We start from the raw sequence: 20,657 nt of genomic DNA on the forward strand, positions 1-20,657 counted from the left end.
CTAGAATGTTGGCCACCAGGCAGGAAACTGGAAGTCCTCTAGATTTTGATCTCATAAAGAGCAAAGATCTAAAGACACTGCCATTGGGAGTTCTTCCAAAATGGTGCAGATAGATTGCTTTACAATGGAAACCATAGACAAAAAGCCCCATCCAACATACAAAGTTCCCAATCAACTTTTTGGTATGATACACTTAAAAATCAACAGAGACCGCAGAGGATCACCAAAAATCCAAGAAAAACATGTAACATGTTACACAGGAGTTAAAGCAAAAGCAAAAAAAAAAAAAAAAAAAAAAAAGCAGCTTAGAGGAAACAGACTATGCAGGAAGAACACATACAAAAATACATAGGCCAGGCACTAGGGTTCACATCTGTAATGTCACCGCTTTGGGAGGCTGAGGCAGAAGGATCGCTTGATCACTCGAAGCCAGGAGTTCAAGACCAGCCTGGGCAACACAGCAAGACCTCATCTCTACTAAAAATAAAAAATAGCCAGATGGGATGGCATGCACCTGCAGTCCTAGCTACTCAGGAGGCTAAGGCAGGAAGATAACCCGAGCCCAGGAGTCTGAGGCTGCAGTGAGCTATGATCACACCACTGTACTCCGGTCTAGGTGACAGAGTGGGACCTTCTCTTGAAAAAAGAAAAAAACCCAAACAATAAATAAAATAAAATAAAATAAAAATATGATAGAAGAGGCCATGCACGGTAGCTTACGCCTATAATCCCAGTGCTTTGAGAAGCCAAGGCAGGTAGATCACCTAAGCTCAGGAATTTAAGACAAGCCTGGCCAACACAGCAAAACCTCATCTCTACAAAAACTACAAAGAATTAGTTAGGCGTGGTGGCGTGCACCTGTAGTCCCAGCTACTTGTGGGGCTGATGCAGGTGGATTGCTTGAGCCCAGGAGGCCAAGGCTGCAGTGAGCCGAGATCAAGATCAAGCCTGGGTGACAAAGTGAGAGCCTATCTCAAAAAAAAAAAAAAAAAAAAAAAGAAAGAAAAAGAAAAAAGAAAAAAATAGAAGAAAAATTTAAAAACTCAATAGAAAGTACTGAAAATAAAGCTGAGGAAATGTCTTAGAAGAGAGAGGGAGGGATGAAAAATTGAAGAGAAAAAGAATCACAGAAACAGTCTGATGCCAAGTAATAGGCCTTCCAGAAAGAGAGAGGACAGAGAGAAAGGAAACACAGGGGAGATAGTAAAAAACAAAATAATTTCAAGAGGATTTTCCAGGACTGAAAGATATGAATTTCTAGATTGAAAAGGCCCTCCAAGTGCTCCAGACAACAGACAAAAACAGATCTACGCTACGGTGCATCATTATGAAATTTCAGAATTCTGTGGACAAAGAAAAGTCTGCAGTTTCCAAAAAGAAAGAAAAAAAAAAAAAAAAAGGCAAGGTCTGGAATCAGAACAGCTTCTGACTTACCAATTGCAACTTTAGAAGCTGAAATACAATGTAACATTCTATAGAATTCTATATACAAACCATCAATTGTGATGATAGAATAAAGGTATTTTAAGACAACTGAAGTCTAAAAAAATTTACCTCCCACACACCCCTTCTCAGCAAGCTATGAGAGGATGTGCAACAAAAATTGGAAGTAGCCAAGAAAGACTCTGGAATAGGAGATCCACAGAAGCAAGAAGCTAAGGTAACACCCAGGATGATGGTGAAGGCACATCCCAGCATGACAGCTGGACACCTGAGAAGGTGAACAGGCCAGATGAGAGCAGGTCGAAAAGCTCTGGGAGAGACTTAAGGAACATCAACTGGCACAATATTTGATGCAACTTTAGACTTGAGAAGAGATTTAGCTAACTGGAGAAAAGTTTGGGCTTGAATTACTACACAGAAAACTCAAACAAAAATGTAACAATCAACTCTAGAAAACAAAACAATGTGTGGGAAAGGAAAATAATCATAGTATATTTATTACATGGCTCAGCTGTGAAAAGTGTTTATAGACATAATAATGTAAATACTGAACACTGATCTAACCAAACTACAATATAACTACAAAGGGACAAATTAATAACATAACCAGAAAGTATGCATGAGTGTAGTAGGAATAAGAGCTAAATCTTCATTTTTATAAAGGGGAGTCAACAGGTAATGCCTAAAACTGAAAAGTCAAGTAGAAACAAACCATGTTAATTAGAGAAACCCATGGATTCAAAACAAAAAACAAAAAAAGATATAACAAAATAACTTAAAATTGTTGCTTCAGGAGAAAGGGTTATGGCACAGAAGTGATACACCCAAGCAGCAGACTACTGGTTTTCATAACAAGCTTCCTAGAATTATCTGACTCTTTAAATTGTATATAGGTATTGGATATGAATTTTAAAATGAGGGCACAGTGGCTCATGCCTGTAATCCCAGCACTTTGGGAGGCCAGGGCAGGAGGATCACTTGAGGCCAGGAGTTTGAGATCAGCCTGGGCAACATGGTGGGCAACCCCATCTCTACCTCCTCCCCTCCCCTGCCAAGAAAGGAAAATGTCCAAGATAAACAAAAAATCTGGTTGAGACAGGAACAATTCCAGGAATTAAAATGACTTTACAACAACAACAACAAAACTTTAAATTTACATAATATACTCATTAATTATACAGAAAAGGAACACTCAGGAATCAAAAGACCCCTTAAAGATTAAAAATATGATTTAAAATGAAAACTTCAGGGTGGGCATGGCGGTTCACACCTGTAATCCCAGCATTTTGGGAGGCTGAGGTGGGAGGATCACTTGAGCCCAGGAGCTCAAGACCAGCTTGGGCAACACAGTGAGACCTCATCTCTACCAGAAATTTTGTTTAAATTAGCCAGGCACAGTGGCACACACATGTAGTCCCAGCTACTTGGGAGGCTGAGGCAGGAGCATCACTTGAGCCCAGGAGTTTGAGCCTGCAGTGAGTTATGATCACATCACTACACTCCAGCCTGGGCAACACAGCAAGACCCTGTCTTACAATAAAATAAAATATGAACTTAGCAGCTTAAAAATAACAATTTAAAAAATTGATTTTTTTAAAAAAAATCTGGAAATCAGCTTCAAAAATCTTTCGGAACATAAACATGGTAAAATCACAAAAAGATGGAAAATGTTAAATAACACATAAGAGACACAACACTAATTCAGGCTTAAAATCTAGGAGAACAGAGAAAATGGAAGGAAGAAAATTATTAAAGAAATATTAGAAAAGATTTTCCCAAAACTGAAGGACCCCAGTCTTCATACTTACTAAGGTAAATGTTTAGCATAATAAATAAAAAATGACCCATACTTAGACATCTCTTCAGGCAATTTCAGAAAATCCAGAATAAAGACAGCCTGGGGAAGACTGCAAGACCCCATCTCTATAAAAAAGAAAAAAGAAAAAAATTAGCTGGACGTGGTGGCACGCACCTGAGGCCCAGCTACTTGGGAGGCTGAAGTGGGAGGGTCACTTGAGCCCAGGAGTTCGAGGCTGCAGTGAGCCATGATTGCACCACCACACTCCAGTGTGGGCAAGAGATGAAGGCCCTCTCTCAATAAAAAATAAAAATACACAAAAAAATAATGAAGAGAAGATCTCAAACATGTCCAGAGAGCAAAAATAAGTCATCTACAAAGGAATGAGATTCATACCTTGTCACTGGAAAACACTGGGATGGTAGAAGACAATAAGGCACATAGTAGGCTGAATAATGGTCCCCCAAAGATATCTACATCCTAAACCCCAGAACATGTGAATGTGGCTTTGTCGGTAACATATTAAAAAGTCAAAAGGACTTTGCAGATATAATTAAGGATCTTGAGATTATCCTGGATAAGCCAGGTGGTCCAATGTGATCTCAAGGGTCCTTATAAGAGGAAGGCAATAGGGTCAGAGTCAGGAAAGGAGAGGTTGGAGAGATGGAAATGCTGGTTTTAAAGATGGAAGAGGACCATGAGCAAAGAATGCGGCCGCCTATAAAAGCTGGAAAAGGCAAGCAAACAGATTTCTCCCCTAGAGCCTCCAGGAACAAAGCCCTGCTGACACCTTGATTTTAGGACTTTGACCTCCAGAACGATATGATAATCAATGTGTGCTGTTAAGTCACCAAGCTTGCGGTAATTTGTTACAGCAGCAAGAGGAAACCAGTAACAGGCAATACTTTCTAATTCTGAGGGAAAGTAATTTTCAATCTAGAAAGGTCTACCCAATCAAACAAGAATACATCAATGAGGAATGAGGGCACAGTATTTTCAAACCTACAAGAACTCAGATAACTTACTCTGGATGCGTGTTTGGCAGCAAACTGACAGTAAACTGAGATAACAAAAGAGAGCCTGAAAACCCGAAAGCGGTAGCTCTCCCCAGAAGAGCAATGAAAGGCCCAAGAGCACAGCTGTGCACTACTCCTAGAGAACAACCAGCTCAAAATGGAAAATTTAACACAAGAGATGGCATGATGTAAAGTTTAGGAAAAAAAGGACTGAGATGATAAAACTGAGCTACGGTGGCGGGGGAGGGGGGCAAAAGGGAAAAAATAAATAAATAGGAAGCGAACTGAAAATAGCATGATTTTAAGCAGGTAATGGAGAGCAACTAAAAACTTGAACTAAACTAGGAATATTCTCCTTTGAGTGGCCTAGGAGCCATGACTGAAAAAACAGGGAAGAAAACACAATTTTCCAATTCTTCCCTGTCCTAGTAGTCTACCTTATTTACATGGTAATACACTGTAAATGCAGTTTATTGGTTTTTCTGTTTTGTTTTGTTTTAAAAACAGTCTTGCTCTTTCACCCAGGCTGGAGTGCGGTGGCGCAATCTTGGCCCACGGCAACCTCCGCCTTCTGGGTTCAGGTGATTTTCCTACCTCAGCCTCCTGAGTAGCTAGGATTACAGGCACCCGCCACCATGAGATGGTCCACATTGCTATCTAAGGCACTCCTGTGCACTGGCCCATCTCCACTCCATCCCCACTCACCCACTATAGGACACTGTGACAACAGATGTCCCCCTCTCCTGCATCATCAATTTCCCCCTCTCTGCTGGGTCACTCCTATCAACATACAAACATGCTGATATTTCACCTTAAAAAAAAAAAAAACAAGCAAAACACCCCTCTCTTGACCACATCCTTCACCATCCAATGCCCCATTTCTCTGCTCCCCTTTAAAGCAACAACCCTTCAAAGAGTTGCCTATACTTTGCTATTTCATTTTCCCCATTCTCTTTTTTTTGTTTCTTTTTAAAAATTAATTTTTAAAAATTGAGACAGGGTCTCACTGTGTTGCCCAGGCTGGTCCTGAACTCCTGGGCTCAAGTGATCTGCCCATCTTGGCCTCCCAAAGTGCTAGGGTTACAGGCGTGAGCCACTGTGCCCAGCCACTCCATTCTCTCTTAAACCCATTCCAGTCAAGCCTGTAAGTCTACTAGCCTGCCAAACTCCATCAAGGTCAAGGATGCCCACCATGTTGCTAGATAAGTCAGTTCTCAATCCCCATCTTACTTCCATTAGCAGCAGTCTCACCTTTCATATCAGAGAATAAATAAATCAAGACAGAGATATAAACAAATTATCTAAAGTTACAGAAGTAAAACAAATAAAATGAGACTGAATGTCAGTCAAAGGAGTACTGTCTTCCTGAAGGCTTCTGTATATTTATCTTACTCCTGTGTGATTTTAAAAAAACAATTTAAGAACAGGTTTTAAGACATAAACAATAGAGTATGATCTTATGCAGCAGTTGGGTTCTAAAGTCTCAGCATAAAGCAAAAAATCAAGTTTTGACAAAACCACTTTGAAAATCCCTTATATTGTACATAACGTGTGGCATTGTGCTATCTTTCAATAAGTTCAACACAGCCAGTCTTTCCCCTCGAACATTAGCCTATACAGCACTTTGTCAATTAAACACAGATGATTCAATTTAGGGACCGTCCTGTACAAAGACTGCATGCTGTAACTTTAAGCACTAGGTTGATATTCTGTTGATCGATGCTCACTAAAGAGGTACCCAAGAACAAAAAATAACCAAGGCAATAAAAGAATCCGCCTGCCATCTCATTCATACCCTACGCTCACTGAATAAAGTGGCAGGCAGAATTATTGGCACTATATAAACAGTTTCTCTCTCCTTGGTTTTTGTTTTGTTTTGTTTTGTTTGAGACGGAGTTTTGCTCTTGTCAGGCTGGAGTGCAATGGTGCGATCTTGGCTCACTGCAATCTCCACCTCCCGGGTTCAAGCGATTCTCCTGCCTCAGACTCCCAAGTAGCTGGGATTACAAGCATCCGCCACCACTCCCAGCTCATTTTTTGTATTTTTAATAGAGAGGGGATTTCACCATGTTGAACTGGTCTCGAACTCCTGACCTCAGGTGATTCGCCTGCCTCGGCCTCCCAAAGTACTGGGATTACAGGCATGAGCCACAGTGCCCAGCCTCTCCCTCTTTTTCTTTTGGCCAGGCACATATAGTTATGTTTGAGTTAATTAAATGTACATATAAAGAGGTTCCATTGTGCAATGATATGTACAACTTCACCATGAATATAGTGACACAGTGATCCTACTAGGGAGCTACTAGCTACTCCAAGTCAGGGCTACTTTCTTATCTAACTCATTACTATTAAAAATTATTTTTCTGAGCTACTCTGGGTCACTCTGCCTATGGGATAGCCCTGCTCTGTCTATGGAGCAGTAAAAAAAAAAAAAAAATTGTTTCTGATGCTGAAGACAACTCTCACTCCTAAGAAACCCAACCCCAAAACAGTGAAATGCATTTTCTAGCTAGATTGGTATCAGTAGTTTTTAAGCTGCCCTTAGCTCACACAGGTCTGTGACCCATTTAGGGCTTATACTCTTAGGGTAGGTAGAATCAGTGCATAAGAATCTGACACTCCCCTCCTCATTCCACCACTTGGTGACTTTGGAAAAGTTCTTGCTCTGTGATCCAGCTTTACTCTCTACATTATATAAATGCCTAATTAACTAAGTTGGACACAGTAGTAGCTCAAAAGGGACAAAAAGTCTTCCTACACAGAACTCACTCTCTAATAAATAGATAAAACACTGCATATGTTATTTCAGTGCTAACAGGTATTATGTAAATATCAAACAGAAACTTATCAAGAAATGATTGCCTTCATTTCCCACCTACAGTTTAGCAAAAAGAAGATCAATAATACCTAGTGGAGGCAGGAGTGTAGGAAAACAACTGTTACAGATGAGAATTTAAATTGTTACAATTCTTCCAGGGGCTAGTTAGGCAATATATTCCAAAAGGCTTTTTAAAAAAACAATGTACAAGGCCCAGCCCCGTGGCTCACGCCTGTAATCCCAGCACTTTGGGAGGCTGAGACAGGCAGATTACCTGAGGTCAGGAGTTCAAAACCAGCCTGGCCAACACAGTGAAACCCAGTCTCTACCAAAAACACAAAAATTAGCCAGGCACGGTGGTGGATGCCTGTAATCCCAGCTACTCAGGAGGCTGAGGCAGGAGAATTGCTTAAACCCGGGGGGCAGAGGTTGCAGTGAGCCAAGATCCTGCCATTGCACTCCAGCCTGGGCGATAAGAGTGAAAACTCTGTCTCCAAAAAAAAAAAAATCAACGTACAAGTCCTTTGTCCCAGCAACTACATTTCCAGGGAATATAGATCTGGGCAATATGATACAGTATCCACTAGCTACACGTGGCTACTAAGCACTCAAAATGTGTCTAGTCCCAATTGAGATGAACTGTGATTATAGAATATACTCTGGATTTCAAAGACTTAACATGAAAAAAGGAATGTAAAATATCTCATTAAGATTTTTATATTGATCACATATTGAAATTATAATATCTTTGATATATTGGGTTCAATATGTCTAAAATTAATTTTAACTGTTTCTTTTTTAAAATGTGGTTATTAAAAAATTTTAAATTACATGTGGCTTGCATTATATTTCTACTGGACAGTGCTATTTTTAGACAAACTGCACAAATATGTATGTACAAGGATGTTTATTAAAGCATGTTTTATACAAGTGAAAAGCTAGAATAAACCTAAGCACCCATCAATACAGATTGGTTAACTAAATTGCAGTAAATCTATAAAAAGGAATACTTTAACTCCTAAAAATGCTGATGTACATCTAAATATACTGACATGAAATATTAAGTAGGAAAAATAAGCTTGAAAATAGTACATACTTATATGATTCCATTTTTTGTTTTAAAAAGTGTGTGGTGTGTGTGTGTGTGCACGCGAAAAGGTCTGGAAGGATATTCATCAAAATGACAACTATGGTTATCTCTGGGCAGTAGGATTACAGCTAATCCTTATTTTCTTCTTTGTGCTTCTATGTATTTTCCGATCTTTGAAATAAGCATGACATACTTTTATAATTAGAACACTGAAGCTATTTTAAAAAATGATAGCCATCAGCTGAAGCAAAAAGATCAATCTTACTCACATCATCTTGGCTAGATGAAGTCTGCAGCAATAAGGGTCCTTAAGCCTACACAATGTTACAATTAGAGGGGTTGCAAGTGCCTTTATCCCAAGCAATACTTAAACCCATCCCAAGTAATTAAAAATATTTCAAGGTTCTACAGAACATTGTGAGAACTTTGCCAAGAACCCATAAAGTGTTAACTGAGAGAACTCCGAAATAATCGTTTATGGATTTGTCACCCAAGGCAACTAAGTAATTTAAAAGGGGGGGATTTCAGTGATAAAATTGGTTGCCTGTGGGACAGGGTACTGGGCGGCAGGGGTACAGGATTATCACTGTATATATAGTCTTTAGTATTTTTGAATTTTGAACTATGTGAATGTACTGCCTACTTAAAAATAAGTAAAACTTTAAAAACAAAACATTATCAAGACTCCATGATTTCCCACAGCTTACGCAAAATTTAAAACATTATTATTTAAGGTATCTATTATTGCTGAGGACAAATTACCATTAAAAATTTTAGTCTAGCCGGGTGCAGTGGCTCATGCCTGTAATCCCAGCACTTGGGAGGCCGAGGCGGGCGGATCTTGAGGTCAGGAGTTCAAGACCAGCCTGGCCAATATGGTGAAACCTCGTCTCTACTAAAAATACAAAAATTAGCTGGGCGTGGTGCTGCATGCCTGTACTCCCTGCTATTCCGGAGGCTGAGGCAGGAGAATCACTTAAACCTGGGAGGCGGAGGTTGCAGTGAGCCATGGTCGCACCACTGCACTCCAGCCTGGGCGACAGAGCAAGACTCCATCTCGGGGGGAAAAAAAATTTTAGTCTAGTCAAGTCAAAATAATTGGGGCTTTTGGGCAAGGACCACAAAGATATGAGAGTGTAAGTATGAAATGGGAAGATAACAGGGTGCAAACAAAATATAATTTATTAATAGTGAAATTTGTTTTCATACTCTTAGGAAAGTAAAAAATCTTAATACTTCCTCTGTATTTATATTACATTATGCTGTGTTCTTGGATGTTTTGCTTGCGGAAATATCAAAATGACAACCATTGTTTCTATTAAAGGTCTTTAATGATATTGCATTTTAGACCTGTAATGCAACATGGTGCTCACTGCAGTTTGTAATGCATCTCATTAAATACATTAATAACATGCATTGCACTAAAAGGTCAACTTATTATGACTGAAGTTTAGCTTTCCTTTAATCACTTCATTTAAAGCTATAGAGCAAACTCTGAAAAAGACAGTAGAGTACCCGTTACAGAAATACTCTCTAGGACCTTTTGCCTTAAAGAAAAGAAAAAAAACAAAAAAGACATTTACTTACAATTTTCCCACCCTTCCAAATCAGTCATGTTTTTTGTTTGTTGGTTTGTTTGTTTTCTTGAGACAGACTCTCGCTCTGTCACCCAGGCTGGAGTGCAATGGCATGATCTCTGCTCACTGTAACCTCTGCCTCCTGGGTTCAAGCAATTCTCCCACCTCAGCCTCCTGAGTAGATGGGATTACAGGAACCCACCATCATGCCTGGCTAATTTTTGTACTTTTGTAGAGACGGTGTTTCATTATGTTGGCCAGGCTGGTCTTGAACTCCGGACCTCAGGTGATCTGCCCACCTTGGCCTCCCAAAGTGCTGGGATCACAGGCATGAGCCACCACACCCAGTCTGTATGTTTGTTTTTTTTTTTGAGACGGAGTTTTGCTCTTGTTGCCCAGGCTGGAGTGCAGTGGCGCAATCTCGCCTCACTGCGACCTCCACCTCCCGAGTTTAAGAGATTTTCCTGTTTGGCCTCCTGAATAGCTGGAATTACAGGTGCCCGCCACCACACCCAGCTAATTTTTTGTATTTTCAGTAGAGACGGGGTTTCACAATGTTGGTCAGGTTGGCCTCGAACTCCTGACCTCAGGTGATCCACCTGCCTTGGCCTCCCAAAGTGCTAGGATTACAGGCATGAGCCACCACGCCAGGCCAGTTATGTTTATTAAGAAATTACTGTTAATGTTTTCACATGAGATTATGGTATAATTTTTTTAAAATCCTTATCTTTTGAACATACATGCTGAAAATTTTACTGATGAGAGAATGTGTATTATTTGCTTCAAAATAATCCAGAAGGTGAGCAGAGTTGGTACAGCTACAGATGAAATAAGATTGACCATGAATTGATTATTGCTTAAGCTGGTGAAGGCATGTGGGGTTTCACTGTGCTATTTCTCTACTTTTTTATAAGTTTGATATATCCCATAATGAAAAGTTTTAAATAACTCATGGTGAGACTTCCTTAAGTAACTTCCCTTCTTCCTTACATATCATTGCCACCAACATAAAAGATGTATTTCCTAATACAGTAGAAATTCTAAAAGAGAGAAGGCCAGGCGCGGTGGCTCATACCTGTAAGCCCAGCACTTTGAGAGGCCAAGGTGGGTGGATCACGAGATCAGGAGTTTAGGACCAGCCTGGCTAATATGGTGAAACCCCATCTCTACTAAAAAAAATTACAAAAATTAGCCGGGTGTGGTGGCATGCACCTGTAGTCCCAGCTACCCAGGAGGCAGAGACAGGAGAATCGCTTGAACCTGGGAGGCAGAAGTTGCAGTGAGTTGAGATCACACCACTGCACTCCAGCCTGGGTGACAGAGAGAGACTCCATCTCAAAAAAAAAAAAAGAAAAAAAAGAAAGAGAGAAAAAGCAAACCCTTTTAGAGAAATGGTTTTGTGCACAGAAAATCCCTTAATTTTGTTAAGATTACTCCATGACTTACCACTTACGCAGCCACTAAAATATCAGACGATGTCTTTGAAATCACTTCCACAGTTCAAGTTTAAATTACCAACATGTAACACCAAGGTGACTGGGGACTAAGTTTACGTGTTTGGGGTGGCGTGTGGAGAGGAAGGAGATATTCATTTAGTTTCTGAAAAGTAGAGTTTAGGGTGCTGAAGCTACAAAGGCATGGTACTCAGGAGTTTACTGGAGCTAGAATACAGCTGGAAGTCTGTTATTTTAGAGGCAATAGTTAGGGTTATCAGAGTAAGTGACAGTGCCAAGGAGAGACTATATTGAGAAAACGCAACCTGAGGACAGGATTCTAAATGGAATGAAATTTACATTGAGAGGATACAAAAGGAACCAGAGAAGAGATCAGAAAGGTAGGAGAACCCAAACAGCACAGGTAGTGTCACCAAGCCAAAGAAAAGTATTTCAAGGAAAAGTTAAACGCTTCAAGGAGGTAGTAGCTGGGTATAGCAATAAGGAAATCTGTAGCCATCTTTCCATAGCGTCGTAAGAGGCCAACACTGCATTGTAAGTATTGGTAAACTATAACACTTTCCAGAACAATTAGTTAATTTAAATTATATAAAGAATCCAAATACTAATAAAAAAGTAAAAAACACTGAAGACTAGTGAGGCTCAGTTACACTGATAACTATTGAGTGATTGCTCACATGGTCGAACACTGCCAAATGCCTCTTTGAGCAGAAAAAGATAATATTAGTACCTAAAATTCATGGTGAGATGTGTGCCAGACACTGTGCTAATGCTTTCTATTGATTATGTCCTTTAATCCTCACAACCATATTATCCCCATTTTACTGTGAAGTTAAGTAACTTGCCCAAGGTCACATGGCTAATCCATTGCTGAGATGAAATCTAAACCAAGCCGGTCTGACTTCAACTACTCTGTAAGACCAAGCAAATTGAAAAGAGATTTAATTAAAGACAATAAGTTCCAGTGGTTGTTCTGGGGTTGGTACAAATTCAGCCTATGTTCCACACCAGCTATACAGCACAGTAATAAATTGGTCATCCAGAGTAATGTGCTCAAGAATTTTCTCTCTCTCTTTTTTTTTTTTCGGGGGGACAGTTTCGCTCTTGTCGCTCAGGCTAGAGTGCACTGGCACGATCTCAGCTCACTACAACCTTTGCTCCCGGGTTCAAGTGATTCTCCTGCCTCAACCTCCCAAGTAGCTGGGACTACAAGTGTGCACCACCATACCTGGCTAATATTTTTATTTTTATTAAAGATGGGATTTCACCACGTTGCCTAGGCTGGTCTCAAACTCTTGACCTAAAGTGATCCGCCTGCCTCAGCCTCCCAAAGTGCTGGGATTATAAGCGGGAGCCACCGTGCCCGGCCAAGAACTTTTTTTTTTTTGAGACGGAGTTTCACTCTTGTTGCCCAGGCTGGAGTGCAATGGCACAATCTTGGCTCACTGCAGCCTCCGCCTCACAGGTTCAAGCAATTCTCCTGCCTCAGCCTCCCAAGTAGCTGAGATTACAGGCACCTGCCACCACACTTGGCTAATTTTTGTATTTTTAGTAGAGACGGGGTTTCACCACATTGGCCAGGCTGGGCTCAAACTTCTGACCTCAGGTGATCAGCCCACCTCGGCCTCCCAAAGTGCTGGCATTACAGGCGTGAGCCACTGCACCCGGCCAAGAATTTTTTTCTTAAAGTCTGTTTATCAAGACAGGGGAGTATACAACATATTATGTCATATTGCCACAAGAAAAACTAGCTACTCTTCAAATGCACAGAAATTCTCATTACTTGAAAACTCCCTACCCTCCCACCTTAGAATATGTGATACCAAACTTCCTTTCTTCTCCCTCCTCCACCGCAACCCACCCTGTCAGATTAATAGATGCTGTCAGATTAATTGAGGTTCATCAATGAGGTAAAGGCAATTGGTTAAGTACAAAAAAGAGTAAAAAGATCAGAACAAAATAAAAGTTAAATAACACTTCAGTGATTAAAGACACTAAATGGGTTGAGTATGGTGGCTCACACCTGTAATCCCAGCATTTTGGGGAGGCTGACACGGAAGGATCATTTGAAACCAGGAGTTTTGAGACCGGTCTGGTCAACATAGTGAGACCCTATTTCCACAAAAAAAGAAAAAATTAGTCGGGCATGGTGGCTCATGCCTGTAGTACCAGCTACTCAGGAGGCCGAGGCGGGAAGATCACTTGAACCCAAGAGTTCGAAGCTGCAACGAGCTACGATCACGCTACTGCACTCCAGCCTGGGCAACACAGCAAGACCCTGTCTCATAACAAAAAGAAATTAAATCGTATCCAAGAATATGTGTCCATTATACTGGACACTGACTAACCCCTAAAATATCTATATTTAAATATGAATTTTTTAAAATGAAAAAGGCTCAAGCAAAAAGAATAATGAGTAACAAAATGACAACAGGCCTTATCGTGAAACATTTAAAACATTTAATCTAGAGCAGTCTAGGTCTCATTCCAAAGGCATACCAGGAATTAGGGTACTAGGACACTAAAAATAGCAGAGAAGTGCTCCAAAAATCTCAAAAAACTTGAAAACCATCAATCTGTCATCTATTTGAGAGAGAAAGGAGGCAAAGACAGGGGTGGGGATATAAATGGCCCACCTCACCCACACAGGACACATAAGGTTCCTGTGAAGGACTGCCCAGACTTCCCACAGGGGAATAAGCAGACTTCAAGTGTGGCAGGACACAAAACCCAAAAACTGGACTCTAGGAAGCCATTCCTAATGACATCAGGTATTCACCTACAAGAAACGTTCACTGAACTCCCTACCTGGGAAATCCTACACATTGATCTTGAATGGCTTAAGGCGGTTCTACCTACAGGCAGATGCCAAATTAGATATCCTCCTCAGGTCCCTTCCAACTCTAACTCCATGATACTAAAAAAATAAGTTTTAAAGAGCAAATGAAAACATGAAGTCTCAGCATGCAAGTAAGACATATTGATCCCAGCTGAGCGCAGAGGCTCATGCCTGTAATCCCAACACTTTGGGAGGCCAAGGCCTCCCAAATATATATATAGATAGATAGATAGATAGATAGATAGATAGATAGATAATCTATACATATATATCTCTATCTATGGATATAGATATCTCTTTCATGAGGACTCTGAATATCTAGATATAGATATATACAGATCCCAAACACAGCGCACTCACCCTAAATCTCCCTCTGCCCCAGTCCTTCAGTGCCACTGGGCACACAAGCAAGCAGCACACAGGAGGCAGTGTGGTGCAGAGGGAAGATTCCTACATCATAAGGTAGAAAAGTTGGAGCCTCATCTCCGCCATACACAAATAAGCTCTGCAACTTTGGGCAAGTCATTCTGGGTCTTAATTCTCTCATGTGTAAAATGAAGACATTGGGAACCAAATAGTCTCTCAATTCCTTTTCCTCTTCTAGAATTCTTTACAGCTCAGTAATTCTCCTCTAAAATGTGTTTCTCCCTCGGCATATCATCTTTCCTCACTCTATGCCACTCAAAGAAAGATATAAATAAGATCATCTTAGCACACTGTTCTAAAAACCTCTCAAACATAGGAAGCATCTTTTAAACACATGATACAACCAAGTTTAATGAGCTGAATTAGACATTCTTTTTCTCCCTTTCTACATCAGTGGGTTTTCAACCAGTGTCCCCTGAGCTTTAAAGAATTAACTCAGGGCCAGGCTCAGTAGGTCACATCTGTAATCCCAGCACTTTGGGAAGCAAAGGTGGGAGGATTGCTTGAGGCCAGGAGTTTGAGACCAGCCTGGACAACACAGTGAGACTCTGTCTCTAAAAAATATCCCTCTCTACAGGCAGGGTGGTGCACGCTTGTGGTCCCTGTTACTCGGAAGGCTAAGGTGGGAGGATCACTGAGGTGGGAGGATTGCTTGAGCCCAGGAGGACGAGGCTGCAGTAAGCTGTGATCGCGCCACTGTACTTGAGACTCAGCAACAGAGCGAGACTCTGTCTCAAAAAAAAAAAAAAAAAAAAAAGCAACTTGGAAAGCCAAGGGGGATGGGGAGGGGAGAGCAAGGGCAGATGAGAAGAAAGCACAATAAACATGGCTCAAGCTCCCAGTCCACTTCAATCAAAGCTGTCTTCATTTGACAAAGTGGTTCTAAGTATTCCAACAGGACATAAGTATTCTTACTATTTTTCAGGGCGCTGGAAAATTCTGGGCCACCTTTGTCCTTGAACAATGGGAAAACATCTGGTTGAGGAAGTTGGTTGGTGGTCAACAGAGCTTTTTGTAGTTTGATCCTTCCTTCCAAGAGCTGGTCCCACAGTGCTGAAAAGAAGAAAAGAGAATCCCATTCCTCAATAATAAAATATTCTGGGGGTGAGGTGGCAGGGGCGGGGAAGAACAGGAAACCACACCAGTCTCTAAGCACCACAGCTTTAGCAGTTTTATGCCATGGAAACAAATATTCTCTATTAGAGAAAATAAATTCAGTATCCATGACGCAAGTATTTGCTACAGCAGAGTGGGAATGCTAAAACCCAAGGAGAGGAGAAAACACTCTTCTCTTCAATCTTCCCCAGTTGCAGGAAGTACTAGAGCAGAACCAGCTAAGCAGATCAGTGCAGAAATGGCTGGCTAAGCATATAGGAATAGGGCTTTAGGCTTCTGGGTAAGTGGGGCATGTCACAAACTAATTGAAAGGACACAGGAGATAGAGAATAGCCAAAAACAAACAAATGAAAAGTAGACCAAATGCAGATACTTTGAAAAACAGGCAATCAGCAAAACCATGTACAAACCTATCTGGTTCTTCACGGCTCTTCCTTTCTCCACTTCCTCAGAAACTTTGACACTAGAGAAGGTCATCACCACACCATCATCCTCACTGTTTCTATCTCCAGCCCTGTCTTCCTCACTCTCGCCCTGGGAGTCTTCCGCGTCATCCCCTTCTTCCATGCCACTCTCTTCGTCTTCCTCCTCCTCACTGCTCCCAAGGTCATCCATTCCCTTGGTAAATTTCTCAAAGTCACTGATACTCTGGACACTGAAGCCCGGTGTTTTTGCAGAGTGGCTTCTGCTCTTCTTGCTCTCCCTGTGATCACCACACTCCTGTTCCTCAGCAGCACCCAGGTCGTCCTCATCATATTCCTCCAGACCCAGTCCCTCCGAATCTTCATCTCCAGACCCTTCCTCATCAGATATTTCCTCATCTACAAAGAAGAGAGGGAAGAAAGAGAAAAATGGGTATTACCTGGAGAAAATACCAAGCCATAGACTTCATTTCAACTAAAGCACTGTGGCATCAGGGGGAAAATCTCTTACTGCACTCAATTCAACAATATATTTATTACACATCTACAATCTCCAAAATGCTAAGGGAGAAGCAAAGATGAATAGAACACGGGTCCTACCCTAACAAAAGGAGCCAGTGGGAAAGACAGACTCACAACATTACAACTCAAGGAAGAATCAGAAGTGCTTTGACAAAATTTCAATAACCCAGAAGAGTGAGAAATTTTAACTGTGGGGCAAGTGAATTTAAGCTAAGCTCTAAGGAAGAGCTAGCATTTGCTCTGGCCCTTGAAGAACAGTAAGATTTCAACTGGTGTTAGAGAATTACCAGTTTTCCCAAACCTGATCTGAAAAAATGTACAATCTATCACATCCGTGTGCCCTATTTACTAAATACTTATTAAGCACTCATTATGAGCCAGGGGCTAAGAAAAGGCAAATAGAATTTAATACTTGCTGGGAGGAGTTCATGGTCTGGTGGGAGTGGTAGATATGCATGCCAATAATTATATTACAAGGTCATTAGTACACAGTGTATGGAGATGGAACCACCTAACTCTCCTGGAAAGGTGGGGGATGGTATCATGTGGAGAAGGAGACATTATAATTTTACTTATGAAGCATAAGGCAACAGCTCATAGACAATGAAGGGAAAACGCACTGGAGTGCAGGATGCACAAGGAAGTGATGGGAGATGAGACTAATCAGGAAGGGTCTCGTCTTTCATGAGGACTCTGAACTTGATCCTATAGTAGACAGAGTGCTAGTTAAGGCTCTTTGTTTGACTTATGCTTAGAGTAACATCTGATATGTAGAGGTTTTTACAGTTTATCCAGTCTGTTCCATGGTAGAACATAAAAGCCCCATGTGTTTCAAGTATGATTCTAAGATAGAGGGACCAGTTTCCAAAAACTTTCTTCAATAAAATAAAGATTTTAGGAAAGCGTGACAGGTCTTCAGCGCTTCTTTAAAAAGGTATATATAAACTTAAGACACAAAGCTGCCAAAAATATAAATACAAAAACTAAGTGCCAAAACAGTAAACAGAAATTATTATTTAAATTCTTTGAATGTACGCCATTTCTCAGATTAAGAAACATTCATACAGAGTTTACTAGAGTGTACATCTTGGAGTCAGACAGCCTTCACTTGAATCATGTTTCTTCCACTTACTAACTATATGACCTTGAGCAAACTTATGTAACCAATTTGCCCCTCAATTTCCTTATCTGTAAAATGGGGCTAAGTAGTAATAACTTCCTGCGCAATTGGGAGGATTAAATTAGGTGACACATGTAGTGATAATGGTGATAATTTTTTGTAAAAATCTGTCTAATTCCAGGTAATTTTATAATTTTTTTTTTGAGGACTTACTGTGTCCCAGGCTCTTAGAACTTAAATTATAGAGCTAAACTCAGTGCCTGACGCATGGTAAGAACTCAAATATTATCATATTTGTCTCATGATTGGTCCCTTTATCAGTCTCTAGGCAAAGAATATGAAATGAGCTTATCAGGAGCTCCCAGAACTACATCAAGGACTAAATCACAGATATCATAACCTAAATGATAGTTCCTTTTATATTATCTGTGGATTCTCAACATGACACCCCTGGCCTTTCTAAAGGAAAACAAATGACATTCTCCCAATAATCACCATATCTAGCCCCTTCTTCCACTCTGAGAAATTTACAATTCTTTAAAACTATAAGCGCACAGACTCCTAACTCTTTTGCAGGGAAGAGAAGGATTATGTGATTTTTTAGAATGGCAAAAAATGAGTTTCACAAATAACTAATATCACACAGTGCTTCAATGCAAGTCCTGGAAAACCAAAGGTCAGGGGTCACAATTCAAGGGTAACATGTTCATCAGACACAATGGTTTTTCAGCTCATAACCCTCTCCAGTAGCCAAAATGCACTGCCTTCTCTGTCACTCCATTGTAGGGTGAGCCATTAGTCCGAACATAAGGAGTATAGCAACTTAATCACTCTGGGCTTTAGATTCCTTATGAAGTGAAATGAAGTAACCTCTAAGACCCTTTCTAATACCAAATCAATGGTCTCTCCTAAGATAACAGATAGGGGTGCCTGACCAACATGGACAAACTCCGTCTCTACTAAAAATACAAAATTAGCCGGGCGTGGTGGTGCATGCCTGTAATCCCAGCTACTCGGGAGGCTGAGGCAGGAGCCTCGCTTGAACTCCAGAGGTGGAGGTTGCGGTGAGCCGAGATGGCGCCATCACACTCCAGCCTGGGCAACAAGAGCCAAACTCTGTCTCAAAAAAAAGATCCGCAGACTACTCTTGCAAAGATCATGGGGGGTGACCGGAGGATTTTAACCCTGAGAAAATTAGGGAAGAGAAGAGTTCCATTCAAAAATGTCTACTCACCAGACGATCCTGGCAGAGTCTGCTCCCAATGGTCTTCATTCCATGCTTTTCTAGAGGTGGTTTTGCCGCAATACCTTCTGTCTGTGTCCAAGAGGGAGGCTGATGCCAGTTTTCTAATGCTACCCACTACTAGGAAATCACCTTCCCCATCTTCCCCTTCATCAAACCTGTCAATCACCCTGGCAGCAGTGGCTGTCGGGGGAGAGGGAAAAGTAAACAGAATCTCCAGGTTAGCAGAAACTTTAACGGGAACCCTGGTCGACCCATTTATCTCATAGTTGAACGTCCTTTACGAAATCCCCACCAACTTCCAGGAATAGGAAATTCATTCTCTCCCAAAATAGAACACTGTCTTACTGCTGTTTCTAAACAGAAAGTTGACTCCCGGCATCTACTAGTGGGATCTATTTCTATGACTTGGATCCTATCAAACTAGTTGAATTCCTCTTCAATGTGTGACAGTCGCTCCAATATCTTAAATCAGTCATCACGTTCTCCCCTCACTCTGTCCCATTCTTTGGGGAGTTTTCTTTGCTTATTCTGGCTAAACAGTCCCGGGTTTCTTCAACTGATCTTCCTAAGATACGGTTCAGCACTCGCATTTATCCCTCCTTATTATCCCTTTCTCACACTTCTGACTCAAGTCTAAAGCGGGATTACTCCCAGCTAGACTCTGAACATCAGCTTACAGAACAGGAGTCTCAGTCGTCAGCCACTGAACAAGTGTCTTGAGACTTCAAGAGACTTAAACAGCACCAGAAAATCCTTCCATCAGTCTCCAACTTAGTTTTGAAGGGCAACCTGAATTAAAAACATGCGACTAACTCCCCCTTTCTAACGCAATACCAGAAAGGGCATCCTCAAAGCTAACTTCCAACTTGCTAGCAGACTCTCTGGCTCCCTCCAACAGGCCTGGAGCAAGTAAACCTGAAGACCAGCTCCTCTCGGCCTGAGCCCTCGATCTGTTCCGCCCATCGAGCCGAGCACCAAGTTTCGAGGGCGTGTGAAAAGAAGCCGAAGCCCTCCTCCCGAGGCCGGGACCACCCTCGCGGGAGGCGACGTTCCTCTGCGCCAAGCGAAGGAGCGCAGGCCCGGCGGCCTCGCGCACGCCCCTCCCACGCCGCCCCCGGGCCCCACAGGGCCTGGCCCACCACTCCGCACGTGGCCTGCCCCAGTCCGGCCTCACCTTCCTCGGGGTCCGCTTCAGGGTCCGCCTCGCTTGGTCGCGGGTTCAACAACTGTTCCAGTTGCAGCGCCAGGGGCTGCGGCCCCGCCATCGTCACCAGCTCCCGGTCCACTCCGCTTCGCGCACGTAAATGTGCGGCCCAACCCCCGGCTCCGAAGCTCCTTCCCTGCCGGATCCTCTCGCCTTGATCCGATTCCCCGACTCCGCCAGAGACCGCGCGGAGGCCACCCTACAGCTCTGGACCGGCAACTTCCGGGAGGCGCGCGGGAGGGGGCGGGGCCTGCGCGTCACTGCGGGCGTTGCTAGCATGAAGGCGGAAGCGCGCAGAAGGTTGAAGGGATTGGAGCCGTGCGGGCGCGTGTGCGCGTGCGCGTGCGCGTGCGCGGGAAGGGGCGGTGCGGAAGCGCGCCAAGGCACGTGACCGCTTCTGTCGCTGAGATGCGATTGCGATGCGCGCGGCCAGTGTCCCCTTGTACAAAATATGCCTCGAGATTTGTGCGAGATTCGCTTAGGAATAAAGCATAGCGTAGCCGTGGCCCACGGTGGCTGATTTGGGAAGGAGGAGGGAGTAGGGCTTAAGCTGCTCGAATCGCGGG

The 20,657-nt window shown here is 42.2% G+C and overlaps 1 protein-coding gene across 1 annotated transcript in view; it reads right to left on the reverse strand.

Moving 5' to 3' along the window:
* Positions 1 to 20,413, reverse strand: part of AATF (apoptosis antagonizing transcription factor) — a 101,990-nt gene extending 81,577 nt beyond the window's left edge. Inside the window, exons 1-4 of the mRNA XM_511427.9 lie at positions 20,062 to 20,413; positions 18,876 to 19,067; positions 15,988 to 16,398; positions 15,377 to 15,514 (exon numbers count right to left, since the gene is read on the reverse strand). Of these exons, the coding sequence (XP_511427.4) occupies positions 15,377 to 15,514; positions 15,988 to 16,398; positions 18,876 to 19,067; positions 20,062 to 20,152 (832 nt within the window). The 5' untranslated portion in view covers positions 20,153 to 20,413. The remainder of the gene's footprint in view (positions 1 to 15,376; positions 15,515 to 15,987; positions 16,399 to 18,875; positions 19,068 to 20,061) is intronic.
* Positions 20,414 to 20,657: the final 244 nt, after the last annotated feature.

The sequence above is a fragment of the Pan troglodytes genome, chromosome 19 (assembly GCF_028858775.2).
Source record: "Pan troglodytes isolate AG18354 chromosome 19, NHGRI_mPanTro3-v2.0_pri, whole genome shotgun sequence".
Classification (NCBI taxonomy): domain Eukaryota; kingdom Metazoa; phylum Chordata; class Mammalia; order Primates; family Hominidae; genus Pan; species Pan troglodytes.